The sequence below is a fragment of the Silurus meridionalis genome, chromosome 11 (genome assembly GCF_014805685.1).
Source record: "Silurus meridionalis isolate SWU-2019-XX chromosome 11, ASM1480568v1, whole genome shotgun sequence".
NCBI classification, from domain to species: Eukaryota; Metazoa; Chordata; class Actinopteri; order Siluriformes; family Siluridae; genus Silurus; species Silurus meridionalis.
In genome coordinates this window covers 10352344-10375000 of record NC_060894.1, presented here as the reverse complement: position 1 = coordinate 10375000, position 22657 = coordinate 10352344, and the positions used below count along the sequence as shown (strand labels likewise).

The window sequence follows — 22657 nt, the reverse complement described above, 5'->3', positions numbered from 1 at the left end:
ATATACACACATATATACACACACACATATATATACACATATACATATCCTTTCACAACTATTTCTCTCGGGAGTTTATCTTTTGCCATCCTTGTGCGTTAAAAAAAAAAAAACGCAGTGCAGCTCAGAACACAGGTGATGTGAGTTTTTTCGTTTCCGTTTGGACATTTCATTGGTCTAATGTTATGTCGCTCCGTTTTTTTGGCTTGAAGTTTGTGGAACTGGGAAAAACCCAGGAAAAATTCATAAATTACCAGCTTCGTTGTTTAAGCCGCGGGGTTCAAAACGTGGGAAAAAATATTGGCTTATAGTCCGAAAAATACAGTATATTATATATATATATATATATATATAAAGAGAGAGAAAATAGCATCTTCTCTGATCGCACAGCACAAGAGAAGCCAAAAATGAGTAAAAGTGAATTCCAGGCTCACCCGCTGCTTTTCCTGTGTGAGCTCATCAAACAGCTTTTCAGCGTCAGTTAGAGACTGAACACGAGGGACGCTGATTTCATCCTCATGGTCATGGTTCAGCAGGTGTGGATCCAAAACCTCTTGCTCCTCAGATTCACTGCTCTCTGCAGCCTGAGACGACGTGGAGCTGGTCTGAGTTTTACCTGTGAAAGGAAGGTTTTAATATCCCTGTTCATAACGTAGTAACGCCATTACATTTAATGTATTGGAAGGAATTTGGTTTGGGCCATTCTTTTTAGATTCATAACACATTTCCTACTTATATATTAGTATGCATTAAGTAAGAAATAAAACCCAACAGGACGTAGAGTTACTAATCAAATCAACCATGTGATATTTTTCTTTAACAGCAAGTAAGATACATGAAATGATTCAATTTGTTCTCTGTCCATGTTAATGATTAAATGATTTTCTTTGCTAAATAATAATTATCTACTTACTTAATAGTCTTGCAATAAGCACAATAAGTGCATAGACTTATTACTATTATGTAATTATAGTAGTCCCTAAATTGTCCCTACAGAATCTTATTAGAGCGAGGACATTAATATTAACCCGGTTTTTTTTGCAGCTGTCAGAGTTGCTGTTGTAGAAATTTAATCAACAGCTCCATCAGTGTCTGAAGTTACTACAAGTATTTGTTGATTTTACTGTTTGAACATATTTTCATGAGGGTTTGCAAAAAAACCAAAAAAACCTTCTGACGCGAGTTGCAGTCTCGTTCTGGAGTTGCGCCTCGATGGCAGAGGTGAGCCAAAACCAGTTTGATCAAAGTGCAAGTCAAACCTAAAACCACAGAAAATCAGAGCGGTTACTTCTGAAGCAATGAGATGCTGTTGATAGTAAATGGTTTGACAACTCGACACCTACCTGTTATGCAGGTGCTGGTGGCAATGCACGGGACGACCAAACGCTGTGGAAACATTCTCTGCTGGAGATCGCTTAGGACTGGACTTTGCAGAGAGCGGATAAAGTAGAGTTTCTCTCTTCGCTAAAATAATTTGAAAGGAAAACACACAAAGAGGAATCAACTTCTGATCACATTCTCGATCCATACATCTTACATAGCAATTTTTTTTATACAAATCTGACATTGGGTTCCATCAAGTGATTTTGTCCTCAAAAAGACAAAAGGTGCTATTAAAAGTTGTCATACCACCTCAGTATGGTAATATTGTTCATACATTTAATTATCTTGTCATCGGGTGGACAAAGAATACATTTAATTTAGTAAACACATGCCAAAATTTGTCTACTTAATTATTTTGAAAGCAAACCATAAAACACCAAAGATATTCTTGAACATCATAAATAGCATATTATAATTAGGGCTGTCAAAATTAACAAGTCGATAACGCAAATTCATTTTAACGGTACTAATATTAATAAAGCAGCAACGATTAATGCAGCATGCTTTTCTGTTTGACCATTTTTGATAAATAATGTCAATAAATAGATATAAAAGCGGCGAAATTAAAACCTACAACGCAACACACATTCACTGCGTCCTTTCTTGCTCGGATATAAGAAAAAAAATTAACTCCACCGAAGAATCATTTTAATCATTAAACATTTGTTTTACTGATGCAGCAAGTCTCAAAACAACCAAAATCCACAATACTCGCATCCGGCGATTAAAGCGTTCTGTGTAAAAACATAGAAAATCAGTGTCCTGATGATTTACGTAATTTAAAATAAACATACATTTGCCTAAAGCATCCATATTTGTCCATGCCCATTGTTGATCAAAGTATAAAAAATGTGAAAAGCATTAATTTAAGGTACATATAGAACAGATCAATATGTGCGATAAGGTTGCGATTAATCACGAGTTAACTCATGACAATCGTGCGATTAATCGCGATTAAATTTTTTAGTCGATTGACAGCCCTAATTATAACAATCTTCAAAGCTTGAAAATTCTACATTGATTCACCAAGGGCGGAGAAGGGCACTTATAGTTATAATCTTTTCATTTATTTATTTTTTATTCAATTTACTGAGAGTTTAAATGTTTCAATTACAGATTACGTACTTGGTGTGGATGGAGGACCTGTTCTTTGAGCTCTGGGAGGAAGAGATGAAGAGCGATGGCCCTCTGGAGAAAGACTTCTCTGAGCTCGAAGCACGGTTTCACCTTTTTCCAGTAAAGGCTCTCTTACGCTGTCCACAAATGCTACTGTGGGTCTCTTGCTTCCTAACCCTGCAACACACCAGAGAACAATAAATGTATTGAGCTTCCCACTGAATGATCTTAAACGGTCCATCAAAGGCTTCAGTTATTCTCCTGCTTAATCCTGCAATCTATATAATTAGACCACAGCAAGAAGAGTGCAACAAGAAGTCATACAGTTTCACATCTCCAAGTCTGTAGATGACAGTTATGAACGGTGAAGTCGGGGCCATACGCATGTATATGCAGTATGCTTACTTTTTCTTCAGGGTTGTTGCATAGAACAACTTCTATGGAACGATATTAGCGTATAAACTCTGCATGCCCACTTGTTTTCCTGCTTAAGGCATCCATAATTGTCTCGTGTTACCTTCTTCATTAACTGCTTTTAATGTTTGTCTGTTTGTTTTTTTATTCACAAAACTTTGTTGTAAATGCTGCATTTAAATTTTAACTCCACCACCCATCTGCACCCCTGACAACCGTAGTGAAGTTCACTACAGAATTTGAGCATGGCCCCTGGGAGAATTTGCCAGTGTCAGCTGAAGCAGTCGGCTAAGATGAATATGTCTCCAATAATTTGTATGGTATTACAATACATACAAATACATAAAGTATTACTGGTAATTATATATACACACACACACACACACACACACACACACACACACACACACACACATGATTACTCACCTGCTTTAGAAAACATTAATCGACTTAAAAAAAACTGAACTCGATATAAATTGAATCAGTCCTAGTAACTGTATTACCGTTATTGCAAAACTATTTTTGGAGATTCCAGACTAGTTTAAGCTATAAAGTGAGTTGTTGACTTATCAATGTGGACTGTAAGGTAAAATTTTAGCATTAGAAAAGGTTCTTCCAAGTATAATCTATAAGAACCAAGTGGGCTTTATTAAATGAAGGTCATCAGCCGATAACGTGAGAAGGCTAATTCATCCGATGTGGCTAAATTCTTCAGAAAACCCCCCGATCGCAGCTATATCTTGAGATGCCGAAAAAGGTGGAATGGGGCTTTTTGGCCGCAGCCCTGTTAAATTTCGGGTTTGGTCACACATATATACATTCACACAAATTTTTTTTTTTACAATTTCAAGAGGTACTCATCAGGGATGCCTAATGTCCCCATTATTATGCACAATAGTTATAGAGCCTCTGGCCATAATGATCGGGGCAGACCCAAACATTATGAGAGTAAGGGGGGCAGGGGAGGGGATAGTGCACAAGTTAATGTTATATGCGGATGATATTTTGTTGTTATCTCATGATCCTCTCAAATCTCTACCTCCATTAATGAGTGTTATTTAATTATATTCCAGAGTGTTAGGATACAAAATAAATTGGGAGAAATCTGAGGCTATGCCAATATCTAGAACATGTCACTCCCATACAGTGACACAATTCGGTTTTAAATGGATTCCAAAAGGTATGGCATACCTTGGGGTTAAAGGAACACAGAACTTGGAGGATATAATGATGTTGAATTATGAACCACTGCTGTCAAAGATCAAAAACAATGTGGACAAGTGGGAACAGCTGAAACTCTCTTTGTGGGGTAAAGTAAATATTGTCTAAATGGTTATTGCTCCACAGTTCAATTATATATCCATGATGATACCTGTAAACATTCCAGACCCTATTTTTAAAAGGTATGACAAAATTATCAAGGACTTTTTATGGGAAGGAAAAAGACAGAGGTTAAAAATGAGTAAATTGACTTCCCCAACGGACAAGGGGGGCCTTGTATTACCTGATGTGAGATTGTATAATGTTTCTTTTATGATGGCCAAACTGACTAAGCATTGGGACAAGACAGATTCTGAGTTGGACTGGATCAAGATAGAACAGAAACTGGCCTCACCATTTCATCTTATTAACGTTCTTTCACAATGCTCTGGAGCTAAATGGGACTCAAATCCAGTGACAATACACTCAAGACATGTTTGGAACAAAATTCATAAACTGTGCAGGACATCACATTTTAGACAGTCATATGCATCATTATGGAGGAATCCTGAAATTTGCATAGGTAAAGCAAGTGTGTTTTGGAAACAATGGCATCTTGAAGGGGTAACTGTAATTGGTGATCTGTATGAAAATTGTATTTTTATGTCATACTCTGAACTGGTGAAAAAAATATAATATTGGGGGTCAAGGAAATGTTTGGAAATATCTGCAGATTAGACATTGTGTCAAGAGCAAATTTAATACAAGTGATAACCCTGTTTATACCCAACTTCAGTTGCCACATGAAGTTCAGACTTCTTCTATGTGTTACAAATCAATTCTTAATGTAAATGCAGATACCTGTAAGAAGAACCTGGTGTATATTAATATCTATGTACTACTTTGTAATAAATGAATATCCCCCTAGCTTCCCTTATGTTCTTACCCACATTAGATATGATGTACAGCCAATCGATAGATATCCATGAAATGCATGAGTCCACAGTTGATTACTGATTGGACTGATCAACAACTGTTTAATTTCCATGTGCTTTTATTATGATTGTATTCCACTGATAGTGACTAGTGGCTGAATGTGTAATAGCGAAGATGATTATTGAATGCTGTGTGGATGTACTTTGAAGTTTGGACTGTTAAACAATTTTTTTTTAAAAGTGAGCTGTTAAAATTTAGCACGTCCTTGGCAGACTGGTTGGCTCTGTTATGAATGTACGAAGTGAGGCAAAGACTGTTGCAGCCCACACGAGCTCAACAGCACCCCCCATTTTTCCAATGCAAGTTTGTCATTAATGCAGTGGAAATGCAGTGCACCCTAATTGAGAGCCATATGGGCAGATAGGATTTCTGTCCTTTTAGTTTTGAGGATTTAAGGTGTAGTGTAGGTCTATGCAATTCGAAGAACTTCTATGAAAAAAAAAAAAGATGAAACAATTACATCATCTTAGCTGTGCAATGAAGTGAGCCATACTTGGACCAGCTTATTTAGCTACACAGTTAGATGACATGGTGGTCTGAGGCTCATTTGCTTGACCTAGATTGGGTAACTTGCATAGAGTGGCGTTCTGAACCGAAACTACAACAATAGCATTTTACAGCATCATTGCAATACCCCTGATATACAGCTAGTTGTTCAGGGGTTCATCCTACAGCCAAATAATAACGCAAACCAAACCTCCATGCTCTATCAGAAAAGACAAGACAATACATTATCTCCAGCAGAAGCATAAATATTAACCTAATAAATACACCAGGGTTTCCTGTGCACATTTAAGGCAATTTTATGACAAATTTTGTTTTTGTGCAAATACTTTAATAAAACAATCTAACATATAAATGGTTCTTTAAAAACGCTAAATAACACAATGTGACGGCTGAAATGTGATTGGATAAAAACTCTAACAGAAACTCTGTGTAGCATTGCACCTAAGAGAAACGCTGTGAAATGAAGAGATCTAGTACATATTCATGGACTAACAGATTAAAACGTACATCAGTGATTCTGATAGAGTTTAGGCCATGAAAGAAGGCCTTGCTGGGTCTGAAGGCCTGCCAAATAAAAAAGTTTTATGTCCAATTGATTGTTTATTTGTTCTATGTTTTAACTTCAGAGAACTTGGAGGTGTTCTAAAACCTATAATCAACCTATAATCAATAGTGTACAGCGCTGGTTATGACCCCTTTTCGTTCGCAGAATTTGATTCGAAGAAGGCGCATAACACAAGGGAGCTGAGAAGATCAATTAGATCACATTTAGAAAAATAACTCCAAACTGTTTTTTATTTTTTTATTTACATTTCACCAACAAAATCTTAATTTGTTGCTATTAGTTTCGAAAGAATATCAGTAAAACCTCATACTTTTACTTCCAATGATGTTTCTTTTGTCCTACAGATATGCAACTGGTGATACAGTTGACCTTTTCTGCATGTGTGGAGCCAGATCAACTATAATCTCCCAGTCTGAGAAATATGACACCAGGGTCAAAAAGCAAGCGGGCAACTTTTGGCAGAGAGCTTATTTAGCTTTGATATCACATGTTACAACATGACACCTTAACCAAAATACCCAAAGCACTCAAAAAATTTAAATAACATAAACTGCTTTTACCCCCCAGTGGCCCTCATTAAAAGCACACACTTCACACCTTCACCTGAAACCCTCAGCATATTTGGTATCTCCACAATAATGCACAAATTACTGCATAAATCAAACATTAACATATTTACCATTATCCTTTCAAAATGCTTCAACTGCCACAACATGGCAAAGTATATCAAACTTTAGCAAAGCTATTATTAATTATGAATGAATTCATTTGTTTGAAAGAAAATCAGTAAGTTGGGTAAAGTCCCCTTTTCTGAATAAGTGTATTGTCTATCCCTGACATTGTGTATAATACTGTGTAAAAAAAATCTGAAACCCCTATACATACACTATCTAAACAAAGGTATGTGGACACCTGACCATAAATGTGTGTGTTCTTTAAACATCCCATTCCACATTTAGCACTCATTTCCTGTTACAGTACCCTCCACTCTTCTGGGAAGATGTTCCACTCAAAATTGGAGTGTGCTTGTTTAGATTTATGCTCATTTACGCTCAGAAAGGTCAATAAGACATGTAGTGAGAGAGGTAGAGTGAGGAGACCTGGGGTTTAGTCAGTGTTCCAATTTATCCCAAAGCTGTTCAGTTCAAGAGCTTGAAAATATTGTTCTACTGAACCCAAAGACATCATATATAACTGTGTACCTACAAATTTGTGCTGACAATTGGCGTTGCATATATACGTCCTTTCTTGAATTTCACTACACTTCCTCGTCATATGTTAAGCCATTATTACTTCATATTTGCTTCATCTTCGTAAACTTGTTTGTTATTCTGAATTAACATTTGAGCCTGAACACTTTGGAAGAGCCGAACTAGACACAGCGGATGCTATTGTGAAGCATGTGCGTCTTACTGGGAGAGCCGCTGTGCGTTTTTGTCAGAGCCCGTCCCTCTGTGGCTTTGGTGTCCTCCATCTGTATCAGAGCCTTCATCACGGGGGTCAACGATACGTCTCTCCTAGTCGAGTCCTCGTGTGTCTGCTCCCTCTCTGAAGGTGAACGGCGGCTAGGAGGGAAAGTGGCAGGTCATGTAAGTCCAGTGGAATTTGAGACAATGTCTGTTGTGAAAAGCGCTATACAAATAAACTTGACTTGACTTGACTTGGAATCACATGCAAGGCACTGAAAATTGTCTGAATGCTTCCTTTGTCGACGTAGGCCTTCATTACTTGTTAGTCATGTCAGCATTAGCAGTGACGCCATGACTAGCTACTACCAAAAATATCTCATTTTTGGTGACCGCCAACAGTGACCAAAGCAGATTTTAACATTGTACACTACTAGATTTAGAGCTAATCAAAATGTTTTAATGCGGCAGGGATTGAAGCCGTACCCTTTTCCTATTCCTGCTTTCTCTGAAACGCCAGGATTCTTTGTGCTGCATTCCACGTCTCGCAGCCATTTGCTTGGGGAAAGTAGGGGACCAGGATGGTGGAATAAGCTGAAAGGAAATTTAATCAGCAATAATAAATACTAGGGCTGAAACGATTTTTAGAGTAACGAGTAATTAGAATACAAAAAAAAAAGCTGTTATTTATAATTTGCCTCGATTCTTCGTTTAGTCCATTTAACTAAACACCACGGACCATTATATTTGACGCACCGCCTGATAAACTTTGGAGCGTTCTGGACAGTTAAACATAGAAGATGCCGCAGAATGAAAAATGGAGGAATGCGGAGAAAACAGCGAGGGGCGTGGAGAACATTCAGGCCAAAAAAACGAAGAAACATTTTCAGGGTTTCTGCAGGTTTCACAAAGTAAAATGTAACACTTTTTTAAAACCTTTTTAGGACCAATGGGAATTAAATTTAAGACCTGGATCACGACACCAAACACACACACACACAAATACAATGTCAGCAGCTGACCTGAACCGAGCCCTAAAAGTCTTGCAAAACTTGCACTTCTCCACTGCTAAAGAATACAATCCGTTTTACCTCTGTGGTACAATCTGAGAAAGATTCACGCAGTAAAAGAAAGCTGATTGGCTTTTGCATGTTGTCTCATTTGTAGCTGTAATACAGTAAAGAATATCTGGACCAGCAGAAGTAAATGCTGCATGAGAACTACAACGAGCTTTGGGGTATCATTACATAAACATCACAAAATGTATGACTTTTTATAGGGCTAAAATGTGTAATTGCTACTGACACCAGTAGCATTTAGTACAGGGCTATTACAACATCTTATGGCTGACTATGATATAATTTACTACATGATATTTAATAATAATCTTAGTGTATGATATATCAAGGTGTACAAACACTTTGGGTCTGAACATTCGTGTACATCAGTAAATGAGGAAATGAAGGGCCGCTAAATACTTAATGATTGCACTGTATACAAATTCATATCCATGTTATTTAACAGGTATGGAATAAATCTCGTACCCAGCTCCCGAAGGCTGGAAGTGGCTGTGCAAAGCCTGCCGAGTTTTAGCCATGTTCTCATGTTCCAGCTGCTTCACTTGTGCTTCCAGTTTGCAAATGACCCTAGACAAAAAATAAAATAAAATTAATAGCCTACACTTTTTTAAGCCTGTTTTTTCATTCCATTCTTCTCATTTAAAAAAATAATAAAATAAAACACCATTCACACCTACCTTTTTAGTTCTGCTATTTGTTCATTAGCATCAAAAAGTTTGTTTTCAGTTGACAAAAAGCGATCCTGAAATAAAAAAAAAAATTAACTACAACAAGCTCAAAACAAGCTTTTTATTTATTTTATATTTGCTGCTTTTCAAAGAATATTTAAATATATATTACCTTGACTCCGTCGTGATCTTTTCTTAATGAGTCATACTCTTGAAGCAGCTGAAAGAAAGTAATTGCCCACACAATCCTCAAACAGCCCCAAACTAAAATCATACACTGCTCAATATAAGATACACATCCAGTCGCAATATATCCATGCAATATTAGAAAACTCCACTGCGTTTTGATAAAATATTAAAACCTTATTTTGAGATAAAGAAAAAGCTCACATCCTGCAGCATTTTGTGTTCTTTCTTCATGCGTGCCTCCTTGTCATCCACCTCTTTGCAAGCGTTCTGTACAGCCTCCTCCAGCTGGCGCAGGCGGCTCCTCAGCTTGTTCAGGCTGATGTCTTTTTCCCTGCCGCTTTGCTTGCTCTCCTCCAGACGCTGCTGCAGAGCCTTCACCGTGGAACTGGCTGCATCGTAGCGCTCGGGCCACTCCGCCTGGACCAATGTATATTTAAAAAAACAAATAAATTAATAAAATAACAAAAACATTTACCTTAAACTGTACACCGTTAGCCCAAAAAACTACATAAAAACATATATATAGAATTACACATTTAAGATGTGGCAATGACATTGTAATAATTTTGGAATTTGGGCAATGGTCTGTTTAGGATTAAGACACTGCAGCATTGGGAATTAAATTCAAATTTGATTCATTTTTTTATTATTATTATAATTTTTTTTAATAAAATAGAAAAAATTAAATTAAGTAGATAATATGAAATAGATCAATAAAAAGTAGCAAATATAGAAATAAATATTATATATATATATATATATATATATATATATATATATATATATATATATATATATATATATATATATATATATATATGAAGCAGTATGGCAGATATTGACAATACAAATTAAAGTGATTTAGTGATTGTCCTTAAATTGTCCATGTGCAGTATGGTGTGGTATAAAGTGACACTGTGGTGTGCAAGTCCAGAGTTAATTGTCATAATAGTGCAAAAAAAAGTGCAGAAATGAGTGAAGCTGGAGAGAGAGGTCCAGTACTAGATCCTGGGTGTTCCTGGTTTAAACTCCGAATGGCCTGCGGGAAGAAGCTCCTCCTCATTCTATCTGTGTTTGCTTTCAAGATTTGGTAATTAATGCATTTACGTTTAGGAAAATGCAAAATTAAGGATCAAGGAATTGAGGTATTTTGGATTGTGCCATGCTGCATTAGGTAATTAGGTAATTCACGAAGTCATTGCTTTCCGAACATGTTTACCAGATTACTGCATCAGGTGTCTCTAAACAAACTCATCACTGAGAGTTGTGACTCTTACCAGCTGTCTCTCCAGGTGGCAGTTCTTGTTCTCCAATTCTCTGATGCGCACACTTGCCTCTGTAAAAGCTCGCTCCAAGTGTTCACACCTGTCAATTGCAATGAGATATAGGATTATTGTGATTTAGGACAGGACCAGTCACCAAATAAATAATAAAAATCCTTTAAAAAAAATTTATTTATTCTTAATCCCTGGGGTTAACTAAAAATGCAGCATTTCTGACCGTTCAAGCAGCATCTGGTTGCTTTTCTCCATGTCTAGGGGTAAATCGACCAAATGTAGCTTTTCCTTCAGGGCACTGATCTCTGATTCATAGTATGCTCGGAGGTCTGCTATGTGCCGTGCATTCTTCTCCCTCAGGTTCTGTCTCAGCCTGGAACAAAGTCAAGCAGGTTAAAAAAAGTATGGAAAACATGTCTAGAAATATAAAACTAAAATATTCAATATTTTACACACACACACACACACACACACACACACACACACACACACACACACACACACACACGTACCACCTCAATATTAATAACTTCTATTTCTTTTGAATCAAAAACTGCATTAAAACAGATATTAACTGACCTCATGTAACATAAAATAATTTCTCAATTTTCTCATTCTTCAAACTCAATTTTTAGTTCTTACTCTGAAAGCAATTAAAATTGGAAAAACCTCTTCCTTTTGTACCGCTAAAAGCATAGACGTTAGAAAAAGCAGGTAGATGAAACAGTCAACTTGTCAACAAAAACAGGAGAAATGATTCTCACAATGAAAGCACCACAGGGTCATCCATTGAAGCTGAAGCCTGCAGCTTCCTGCCGTTAGGGCGTGGTTCATGTTTAGAGGAGCCCGTTGCCTGCGGTGTCATGGTGGTCGTACGGCTGCCTCCATCTTTATTGTAAACTTGAGGGGCAGTATGTGAAGTGTGCGACATTGGGGAGGTGGGGCTGCTGAAGCGCGAGGGAGATGTGAAGCCCGACGTGCGCTCTGACTGCCTTGTGTGTGTTCCGGGATCCAGAGTCAGCACCTGCAACAAGGGAAGGTTAGAAATGTTTTTTCTGAATTATAAAACTGAAAAGATTTAAACGATTAAAATGCATTTATCAAATAAAAAGTATTACAAGTAAAAAGTAGAGTAGAACGCTGCTCCTGAGAAACCTGGTTTCAAAAAAAAAAACACTGGCCATGTATTTACTAGGTAGAAAGGATGGCATACTCACACTCTCTCTCTCTCTCTCACACACACACACACACACACACACACACACACACACACACACACACACACACACAGCAATACTAACCAATCATAGAACTCTTTTAGCTAAAGTTAACAGAAGAATGTAAATAGAACTTTTCTCAAAGTAGGATATAGAATCATGCTAAGATGCGTGTGCTTTTTATCACATTCACAAATGAAGCATCAGAGATAAATAATTACAATCTATGGATTTTATGATGTTTCTATTACTTCTGTATAAACTGGTATATAAACTGCTTTACACCTTTCAAAACTAAACTAAACTTGGCTGCTGGACTTAAACCTCAAAAAAAAAAGAAACTGCTTAAATTCTAACCGCAGTGACAGTATTTGGTAATCTACCTCAATGCTCACCTGAGGTGAAGATGCATCAGAGTTTATCAAGGAGTCCCACTCCTGACCTTTGGGATCCACCTTTTGCTTGCTCTGGTAGATCTCTCTGAGAGACAAAGACATCCTTTCCTCCTCTTCTAGAGGCTGCATACACAAAACATACATTTAAAAAGAATCAGCGCAAGGGAAAGCTTTTCTTGGATGGCATATTACTGTTTAATATGGAAGGCACCAAATTTTAATGCACACATAACAACAGACGGGGAAAAAAATGTATATTTGTATAATACATGTATACATTTATTATAGCTGTATTTCATGTCTGGCATAGAGGTGCTTTAAAAGAAATAATGCTTTGGGATATGATGTCATAGTATTTAAGTTTTTTAGCATTACGTTTTATCGAATTGTAATGGATCATTACTTGTTTCTACATAGAACAGCCAACACATGCTAATTTGGTCTTATTATGGCAGAAACATGATAAACCGGGTTCAAGTTTAAATTGTTTAATGCGTCAAGGGAAGATATTAAAACATTTATGACTTCCATTTATTACAATGAAAACCATAATGCATATACAGGTATGATCAAATATCATATTCTTATAATAATCATGAAACCTAACTTTAAGGGTAGGGAAACATTTGCACTCATCTCAGAATTTAGAAAAACCTGTTTTAAAAAGAACCTAGCAGTTTTAATCCAATTATATGAGGACAAAATGGCACTATGACAGATATTCTAAACAGGTAATTGTGTCATGAGGATCATACTCTGTATTCACCTGGCTCATATTAACATCCTGCATCAGGAGGAAAGACTTGTTTTCAAAGTTGTCTGGTAGAGGCCGGTAGAGCTCGCATTCTTCCAGCTTCCAATAGGTCAGACCTTAAAACGCATTAGAATGTATAATGCATATAGACAATACACCAGGTGGGACTAAACACAGTGATTAAAAATGACCCCAGTGATCTACAATCATCGCCGTTAATATCGTTACATTAAAAAAAATACACATGCACCTGAACAGTCATGTTATTACTACTGCAGTTTAACAAAAGAACATCTGATAAATTCACGTCAAATCGGTCCTGAATTTGTTTGCATACTGTCAAGAGACAAAGCTTGCTTTACTACGAAATAATTACCCGAGGCTTCCGACACAAGGCTGTCACTTCTCTTCAGAGCAGCAGTGCTCGAGTAGACTGCACTACGCCCAAACTGGAACGAGAGGAAACCCAAACAAAAGATCTTAGGTGAGTTTACATCTACGTGTTGAACCAGACATGAAAATTACAAGCTACTTCCGATTTGCCAGATAATTTAAATGCAACATTAATCTTACAAACTAGCTGAATGTTATACACTATATGGACAATAGTATTTGTGTTTCTTCTCTACACTGTTACCCCAAAGTTGGAGGCACACAATTATATAGAATGTCTTTGGTTGGGTAGCATCACATTTTCCCTCGGGGACCCAAACCTGTTTTAGCATGTCAATGCCCCTGTGCACAAAGCCAATTCCATGAAAGTATGGTTTACATGGGGTGAAATGGAAAATCTTGAGTGGCCTGCTTTAGAGCTCTGATCTCTACCCTATTGAACACCTTTGAGATGAACTGAAACACTGGCTGCACCTCTATTGGAAACGTTTTTGAATTTGATTGCCACAGCACATACCTTTTCTGTGGCATACATTCGAGGGAAGAGGAAAAAAAAAAAAAAATCAAACAATAATATAAAATTCAAAGATTTGGCGCTTACTTCATCCACACGTTCCACATCTTCCTTTGGAGAGACCCCTGACCCGCTCTCTTCTTTCCCTTCCATTTGCGGCAATTGGTTTTGTACCGATTTGCTTTTTCTTTGCCTGTCCTTCTGCCTCTGAGCCCAGGAGGTCAGTGGTTGACTAGAAAGATGTAAAAGCATGAAACAAACCTATTAAATCCCAACAAAACATCAAACTTCTTAACCTTCTAGTAAATAGCACAAACCCTTATACCTTGATTTTATTTTGTTTCTCTTTTACCTCCAAAAACACGTAACACGGCACAAATATAAACAAAAGTATCACATTCCCACCTCTTTAACCTCGGCTTGTCAGCAAGAACATTTGGCACAGTTGAGGATGTTGTGCGAGGTGAATTATTAGATGCCACAGTTCTGCATGACACATTGTCCTGCCCCGGCATTTTAGCCAAAAGGGAGTGTGAAGTGCCACTGCCCTTCTTTCGTTGTGAAGATGACACCTCGTCCTTTCCTTCCAAGCTCCCTGTTGTGATTCCAGGCTCCCAGGTGGAAAGAGTGCCATAGCCACTGCTCTGGACGGTCACAAGACCCTCATCTGAGCTTTCTTGAAGGAAAGAGGTGACCTTTGAGAGGCTAGAAGCCTGGATTTCATTATCCAGGTCCGCTGGAGGCTGCAATGTCTTGGCTATTCCCGAGGGGTTCAACTGTGAACTGCTTTGTCGCTTCTGTAGCTGCACTAATGCTTTAATCTCGTCCTGAATAAGCTGTAAGGAAAGAATAGCGCAACCTTTTTCTTTTGAGTTTACTCATTTATGTTGAATGGCTGATTAAGAAGTCACTTGTATTATTAACCTAAATAAATGGAAGCAATGAATCAAGTGTACAGACAATCTCTAAATACCTTTTTCTGTTTGCATGGTTCTATCAAGCAACTACTTTTGTGTTTACATTTTTAGTTCGATACTGTGTTACTGAAGTTTCTGCAGGTTTCTTCAGGTTCTCTAGTTTTCTCCCAGCAAAAAAAACATACTAATAATTTAACTGGTTCCACAAACTTGCCTTATGATTAAATTAGTGCACGAATAGGTGTGTGTGCGCATGAGAGACTATCTGAATCAACCCTAATGTTTCCAAGATATGCTCCATTTACAATGTGACCCAGAGAAAACTCCAAACAATGAGCAATGATCCCAGTTCCCCCAACTGACCTGTATTTGGCACTGATACTGTTCTTGCTGAGCAAGAATTTGTTCTTGGTATTGCTTCTCCACCAACTGAAAAAGGTGCAGCCACCTGCCCTGTTTGGAGAAAAACAACCCAATGATAACACGTCATTACATTTCCCCAAGTACATTTTCAACTTGCAAACATTTGTTTTAGCAACCTAGTTGTTGTATATTTATTAAAAATAAAATCAGACATGCCTAGCTGCGTGAACAAAAGAAGAGTGCCTTTTAAATGGCATTTGCTGCACTATATTAATATTGTGTCACTCGTTGTGCCTCAGAGCCTGTGTGAAGGCATCAGCTGCATGTTCTCTCACAGCTGCTGCTCCTCAGCCGTAGTCCTTTGGGCAACTTTAAACGGTGACCCGGAAAGCTGAGTAACTCTCAGCCTCTAAATCGCCAAACAAGCAAAACAGCAAAGTGAATCTGTCTTTGAGCACCTCACAGTTCTTCCAGATCTCAGGGTCCGTCTCGCTGCTCTGGATCTCGTGCACCAATGCTCGGAGCGTCTCTAAAGAACTGGGGTTGATAAAGGGCAGGCTTCTCCCTGAGCTGAACTCCTCCTCAGCACCGCTGAGACACAGACTCCTGTCATTCAGAGGGAGAAAAATATATGCATAAAGTTCAGTGGACTGGATACAACACTATAGAAGGTTCACAACACGAAAGAAATCTAAGAAATGTTTAAGCACAAACCAAACTCGAATCACACAAATACAAAAACAAAATTATCCAAACACAAAAACAACAACAAAAATTTAAAAAAAACTAAACACAATCAAAGGCCCCAAATAAAACCTCAAAACACAAAGAGAACCTAAAACACAAAGAATCTGAACACAAAAAGGTGAAATCCTAAAACCCCTTTATCTAACAAAGATATGCTGTGTAATAAATTATACTGTGCTCGTTTGAATGAAGGTCATGTGCTCTAAAATATCTGCTACTGAGCAGTCAGACAGAGCAGTACCCCAGGTGGCACATAGATTCTTTTAATTATTTAAACAATAACAATCGCATTGCGATTATACTGCACATGTCTGGACCTAGAGCATTTCCAGTGGCGCCATGCTTAAAGCAAAACAAAATGAATAACACAAACTTTTTAAGTTTAGCTATAACAGAATAGTAAAGATATTTATAAAAACAAAAATAGATGCTAACGTGAAATTCCCGGAACACTTGAATGAGAACTGCAGTGGTGATCAGCAGAACAAAGCCAAGAACCCATGAACGTGCGCTCGTGTTACAAAAGTAACTGTTGTGATCCATCATAATATGCATACGTAATTATTTCATAACATATGAATGTTTGTGGTTAGATTAGGTAAAGTGTGTAGCCATGTTGCTCTGATGCTTGGGAACAGTGTGTGAGGGTTTAAATCTGTGACATCTAAGCCCTGTGTGTGATCACGAATAAACAAAAAGGTGCATGCAATTCAATGCTGTCCAGCGTGCCTTTTTTTTTTTTTTTAAATCTAATTCATCATGTGGTGTTGGTTTTAGATAAAAGTAGATATCCTCGAGTTGCTAGTTAGTATGCAGCCTCCTCTCTTCATCTAAACACTAATTTTCCGACAGCAAGTTAATTCCTGGTCTGAGAGAGCACGCAATCACCGAACAACATGGTCCCTGCATCAAAGCGATTGACTATCTTATCCAAATCTACGTGAATGTCCCGTTCACTGTTAAGTACTGCAATGTCCCAGAGTCTCTCCTGGCTCATTGTGTTTCTCATATATTTTATATATAAAAAAAGCACAATCAGGGGGCAGACTTTCGGCTTCTCCCATTGGGAGTCGCCACAGCGGATCATCCGTAATCATGATCCGCATGTTCGATTTGGCACGTTTTTACGCTGGATGCCCTTCCTAACGCAACCCTCCCCATTTATCCGGGCTTGGGACCGGCACTAAGAGTGCACTGGCTTGGGCAACCCTAATGGCTGGGGTTAGTTCCCTGACCGGGAATCGAACCCGGGCCGCATACACATCACCTGATATACATTAAATCCAATAAGCATTCAAGTTTATACAGCTTGGATAAAATGATGATATGGTCAAAATAATCACTTGCCTAATAATTGTGCACACAGTGAATATATGTATGATGGCAGAGACAGCAGAGATCGCACCCTGTTGGTGTTCTTTATTTTACAAAAGAACGCCATTATGTTGTTATTATGAGTTTATACAAATAAAAGTAGACCTTTTACAGATTCGATTGATGTAATGCTCTTATCTGTACGATTAAAAAAAAGACAGTAATTTTAGTTAAATTCGGTTAATTTTATGAGGAAATAAATGCCACAAAACATGTTTGTCAACACCATAATTACTTTAAAACCTTTAAAAGTATATTTTGTCTGGATGCTCTATGTTGAGTTTGGGTTCACTAATAATAAACATACATATGCATAAAGCATCCATATTTGTCCCTGCTCATGCTGATTAATATAGTAAAAATTTGAAAAGTATTAATTTAAGGTTGTTATAGAACAGATAGAAATGTGCGATTAAGTTCTGAATAATCACGAGTTAACTCATGACAATCGTGCATTTAATTGCAATTAATTATTTTTAGCGTTTGACAGCCCTAATATATCTATATATTATAACAACTCTGGATAGAAAACACTGCTTACCTTATTTTGCTGGAAATGGTGCATGCTGGTGTGCTTGAAGGTCGACTTATCACAGCCGCCTCTTCGGGAAGAGCCAGGCCCGACACTGTGTCCGCGGAGGAGACCACCGAAGCCTCGCTCTCTTTCCCTCCATTGGGGCTCGTGGGGTCGTGGCTCAGTGCCACAGAGCTTGACACGTCCTCTGAGATGCTGTCATCTGTGGACATGCTTACGCAGCCTGGCTAAAGTGCACACATGACCTGGGGAACAAAATTACATTAAACTAAGTTGGAACAGTATTTTTTAATAGTGAATCCTGCAAGGATTGAAACAGGACAAGCAAAAGCCAGTAGTGAATTGCCTGTGATTGTGTATTTTCTAATTTCACAAAGCAGATTTATAATGAACACAGGACTTGCTGTAATTTTGCACCATGAGTTAACAGAGTGCAGGTTTGGTTACCAAAAGTCAGTATCGGATCAGAATTTAATGATATATGAAAAAAGAGTCAGTAAATGTCATATTAATATGTATAGCCGTACAAAAGCTTTATGATTTTATGATTCAACCTCAGAGTGAACATTTTTTGTCACTAATAGTTTCATGCATGTTGGACTTCCAGCCTTCCCAAAGACTAATGCAGACTCATGAGACATTAGAAAATCAGCCGCTTAAATACTTCCTGTATTCCAGCTGTGGGAACTATAAAAATAAGTTTAGAATTATTTCATAGCAAGCAAATGAACCATAAAACACTGACAATACGCTAACCTTAATAAAGCCACATTTCTTTTTTTTTCTCCCTCATTTACATCATTAAACCTGCTGTGTCCTTAACAGAATTGTCGCCTAAATCACGAGCCTATAAACAGGTGCATAACGGAGACTCGCCGAAGGCTGAATCTCAAATGGGTCTCTTGGGTATGTATCAGACACTACACAAGGTCCTGAACTCTTATTCCATCCCTGTGTAGTGCGCATACGAAGGAAATCATAAGAAATTTGGGATTCGGCCCACAGCTAATTCGAAACCTAGCAAACACACTTCCTGCTGGCTAACGCGAGCGAGGCGCTGCCACGGAGTCTAATATGCGACACTCATCACATCATTTCCAGCCGCAGCTCGGCGTAAACTGTAGCCGCGGCTCCTGGCGCCATGTTGCAAATAGGAAATTAACCACACTCACTTACGAACTTGTATCATGACTTCTCCCATTTTGGCGTGTCGTTTCTGCGCCTATTTCCCCGCAGCACAGCGTTTAGTCTCCGCCCACTAACGGCACAACGCGCCGCGGGCCGCCATTAGCCGAGAGAGAGAGCTGCGAAAGAGGCGATTTGATTGGCCAAGAGAAAATTTCAATTTTCTTTCCGACTTTGTGATTGGTAGAAAAGCCCACATTCAGCACGTTCAAGAACACAACAGTGGCTCTAATTGGATGTCTTTATGAAAACTCTGGCCTTAGAAAATCATAATCATAATAATAATAATAATAATAATAATAATAATAATAATACCAATAATAATAAGAAGACTAAAAGAAACATTAATACAAAGGGAATAAATAGGTACAATAGAAAATATAGTAATTACTTATTAAATAACAACCATATAATAATTATCATTATTATTATTATAAATGCTGTTTCATCTTTAAATATAAAAAAGTGCATTTTGTTCATCTAAGACAGTAATTCTAGTACAAATTGTGTTATAGATTTCTGCATTATTATACATTTACAATGTATTTATAGCTCGATACAAAAAATTAAGACAGCTACATATAAGTTTTCTAACAAAATCGTTTCATTTCATTCTATTAATAATTGAAGGCATTTTTGCTTTACAGCATTTGTGTACAACATACGGTTTTCAATATATATTCGGTATATGTTGAGAATTTCCCTAATCAATTATGTGAATAATAACAACAATGACACCTTATAGACAACAAATGTCATGTTTATTGACCTTTATACAAAATTTCAAAAAGTGACCTTTTTGTACATGAAAATACATTTTATTACACAAGGTAATAAATAAAAAAAAAACCTAAAACAATGCTGTTACTATAACCGTCCTCACTGTCTCCCAAATTGAAGAAAACCTAAATCCTTACACTTAATCAAATCTAAGAGGACCTTCCTACTGTAAACCTGTAAAAGCCATGCACGGTCAAACTCTGGTCCATCTTCTCATTGCATGCAGATAAGCTTGCTTGGTCTTATGTTGAAAAAAAAAAATATATAACAGGAGTTATAAGAGAAATTAAATCCCAAATGGCAGCACTCAAAATCAATCTCTCTTGTTGCATTCATCACAAGTAACACCTCCATCCCATGCTTTAACTATACTACTTAATGAAATTATTATTTTTTTGATTGTTTTATCCCTCTTTAATGGGAAAGAAAAAAAAGCCATGCAGCACCCTTCTGTAAAAGTACTAGAAGAAATCTTCGGCCCTTAGACCAGAGGAAGGCTTCGTAGGCTAAGATCGCGCATTTCTTTCCGTCTCTGCCAGACACTCCCGAACAAGACCTCTTGCATGAATTATACCTTTGAATCAAAAAAGTATCATGCTTACATCAATTAAATGTTTAACAATTTGTATTACATTTTGTAACATTTGATAAAAAATACCTCTTTTGAGTCGCTCCATGGCACTTTTACTTCCAGCGTATGTTGGCCTTATTTCTTTCCCGAGCTCTTCGATGATTGCGAGAAGTTCAGCATATTTGCTCTGAGGAGCTTGAGTTCCATTCGGCCCCTGCACAAGAGAGAAAACGTTAAAACACTGTTCACTGTAAACAAACACGGGAGCTGTATTCTCATCCGGGTTGTAACTTTACCTGTGAAAATCCAAACGATGGCAACCCAAAGTCATTTATAATTGGCTTGTATGACTGAACTGTGGAGATGCTGGAAGAGGGAGAGGGGATGTTTCCTGCTAAGATGGACAAAACACATTGTTTTTATTGTTGTTATTATTATTATTCAGATCAGTTTTATTTGCATAGCGCTTTGAACAATTGACATTGTCCCAGAAACAGTTTTACAGTGATAAAGAGGTTATAAAGTAGGAATGAGGAAGAAACCTTAAGAGGAACCAAACTTTAAAAGGGAACCCATTCTCATCTGGGTGACACCAAATGTCCAGTTCATGTATGATTATTATGTTGAGTGAGCATCAATTACACAAAGCAAGTGTCCCTGGTTCCATCCTGACATCACATTACATTCTGTGTGGCATTTTGCTTCTTTCAACATTCTACATGTGGGTTTTCTCTGGGGTTTTCCAGTTTCAAATGTGTGTGCCCTACAATAGACTGCTGTCTTATCCAGAGTGTCTTCCCAGCTTGCAAACAATGTTTCTGGGAAACGATCCAGATCTACCATGACCCTGACTGTGTTTACTAAATATGAACAAATCATTATTATGTATATTAATATTAGTAGTTGTAGTATTCATTCTTTTTTTTTTTTGGTCAAGGTCATGGGGGATCACATTGATGCCGGGTGCAAACTGGGAATAAACTCGGATAGAACTCCACACACACACACACACACACACACACACACACACACACACACACAGCTTCATTCACACATTCCAATGACAAGAAATAAACCATAGACACAAGAAAAAGATCCACACAGACGTTGTCAAGATCAGGATTAAAATACAATTATGCCATATTGAATCACATAATAGAATAATTAATCAATGAAATTGGGTTTAATAATGGTATAATTAAATTGTATAACAGTTACAGTATCGCATTGTATTGTACTGTACTGTATTGTATCCCTACGCTGCAGTACCGGGGATAAACCCTAGGTGTCCCCAAAGATACTTGGTTTTTTCTTCTTTTTTTTTTTTTTTTTTTTAAGCGCGTCTGAATGCGATCAATCATGCGCCCTGGAGAGACTATCATGGAGGAAACGGAACGGCGCTGATCTTAGCAGCTAAAAGGATACCTTTTTTATTACAACGTAGCGGCCTTCACCGAAACCCGATCGGCCATCTAATGACACGGACACGCCAAGAAGGACCGATAGAACCGCCACACGCTAGCATTTTCCACAATCCTAAGCGGGGATGCCTGTTTTTTCAGTGGTAATAATGGCGGATGTGAATTAGCCTAGCTCTCAGGATCTGACCCTTTAGCTATCTGACTGGACAAAAACTACAGACACGCTTTTTTCCCCAGGTATCCTTTGTAACGCCAAATTTTTACACTCGACGTAACGAAGCGAAGACGCGACATTTTCGCGCAATTTTTCGCTCACCTTGGTTCCCAGAAGTTCCCGGAATGTGCTGGTGGGGGTTAGGTTTGTAAGACATTCCTAAAGACATCATAAATTACAGAAATAAAAATGTCCCTAAATTCAGCGAAGCGTCCGTCTCACAGTCACTTTTTGTTTACAGCAGAGAGAGCAGCACCGGCAAATATGGCCGTCACTTATATTGACACCCACAATGCAATCCATCATTATAATGATAGAGAACTATTAACTTACACCCAAAAAAAAAACATTTAGAAAAAAATCCTCGGGATTCACCAGAAGAGAAAAACCTGTCCTAACCAAATCCTAAAAGTTTTTAACCACCGATAGAAAAGATTAGATAATAATCGGGGGAATCTTTAACTTTTATTTACTATT

At 37.7% G+C, this 22657-nt stretch overlaps 2 protein-coding genes across 6 annotated transcripts in view; both read right to left on the bottom strand.

The window, feature by feature from the left end:
- The window catches only part of LOC124393554 (M-phase phosphoprotein 9), a 24046-nt gene extending 4756 nt beyond the window's left edge, over positions 1–19290 (bottom strand). The window contains exons 1-22 of one of the 4 annotated variants that reach the window (XM_046861463.1): positions 19182–19290; positions 18016–18254; positions 15812–15959; positions 15354–15443; positions 14479–14909; positions 14161–14305; positions 13543–13615; positions 13179–13282; positions 12401–12535; positions 11565–11824; positions 11024–11173; positions 10801–10888; positions 9725–9940; positions 9507–9554; positions 9344–9408; positions 9132–9233; positions 8074–8181; positions 7595–7746; positions 2509–2676; positions 1344–1464; positions 1171–1259; positions 435–616 (exon numbers count right to left, since the gene is read on the bottom strand). In XM_046861463.1, the coding sequence (XP_046717419.1) occupies positions 435–616; positions 1171–1259; positions 1344–1464; positions 2509–2676; positions 7595–7746; positions 8074–8181; positions 9132–9233; positions 9344–9408; positions 9507–9554; positions 9725–9940; positions 10801–10888; positions 11024–11173; positions 11565–11824; positions 12401–12535; positions 13179–13282; positions 13543–13615; positions 14161–14305; positions 14479–14909; positions 15354–15443; positions 15812–15959; positions 18016–18221 (3081 nt within the window). In that variant the 5' untranslated portion in view covers positions 18222–18254; positions 19182–19290. The remainder of the gene's footprint in view (positions 1–434; positions 617–1170; positions 1260–1343; positions 1465–2508; positions 2677–7594; positions 7747–8073; positions 8182–9131; positions 9234–9343; positions 9409–9506; positions 9555–9724; positions 9941–10800; positions 10889–11023; positions 11174–11564; positions 11825–12400; positions 12536–13178; positions 13283–13542; positions 13616–14160; positions 14306–14478; positions 14910–15353; positions 15444–15811; positions 15960–18015; positions 18255–19181) is intronic. The other 3 variants (XM_046861465.1, XM_046861464.1, XM_046861466.1) reach the window with 3 other exon arrangements.
- Positions 19291–19936: 646 nt separating this feature from the next.
- On the bottom strand, positions 19937–22479 carry LOC124393303 (cyclin-dependent kinase 2-associated protein 1). Of its 2 annotated transcripts, none has more exons than XM_046861001.1 (4): positions 22283–22479; positions 20842–20936; positions 20633–20759; positions 19937–20548 (listed from the first exon to the last, which is right to left on the bottom strand). In XM_046861001.1, exons 1-4 carry the CDS (start codon positions 22350–22352, stop codon positions 20481–20483), a joined length of 360 nt encoding a protein of 119 aa, XP_046716957.1. In that variant the 5' UTR covers positions 22353–22479; the 3' UTR covers positions 19937–20480. The 2 variants fall into 2 exon arrangements, with proteins under 2 accessions (XP_046716957.1, XP_046716956.1); XM_046861000.1 differs by having other exon boundaries at positions 20842–20939; positions 22283–22476.
- Between the last annotated feature and the right edge of the window lie 178 nt (positions 22480–22657).

Excerpts from the sequence above, each read along its gene's own strand:
- LOC124393303 (XM_046861000.1), bottom strand. The coding sequence starts at position 22,352 with ATGATGTCTTTAGGAATGTCTTACAAACCTAACCCCCACCAGCACATT. Across the intron at positions 20,940-22,282 it reads GGGAACTTCTGGGAACCAAG|CAGGAAACATCCCCTCTCCC; the intron begins GTGAGCGAAAAA and ends TGTCCATCTTAG. Across the intron at positions 20,760-20,841 it reads CATCGTTTGGATTTTCACAG|GGGCCGAATGGAACTCAAGC; the intron begins GTAAAGTTACAA and ends TCTCTTGTGCAG.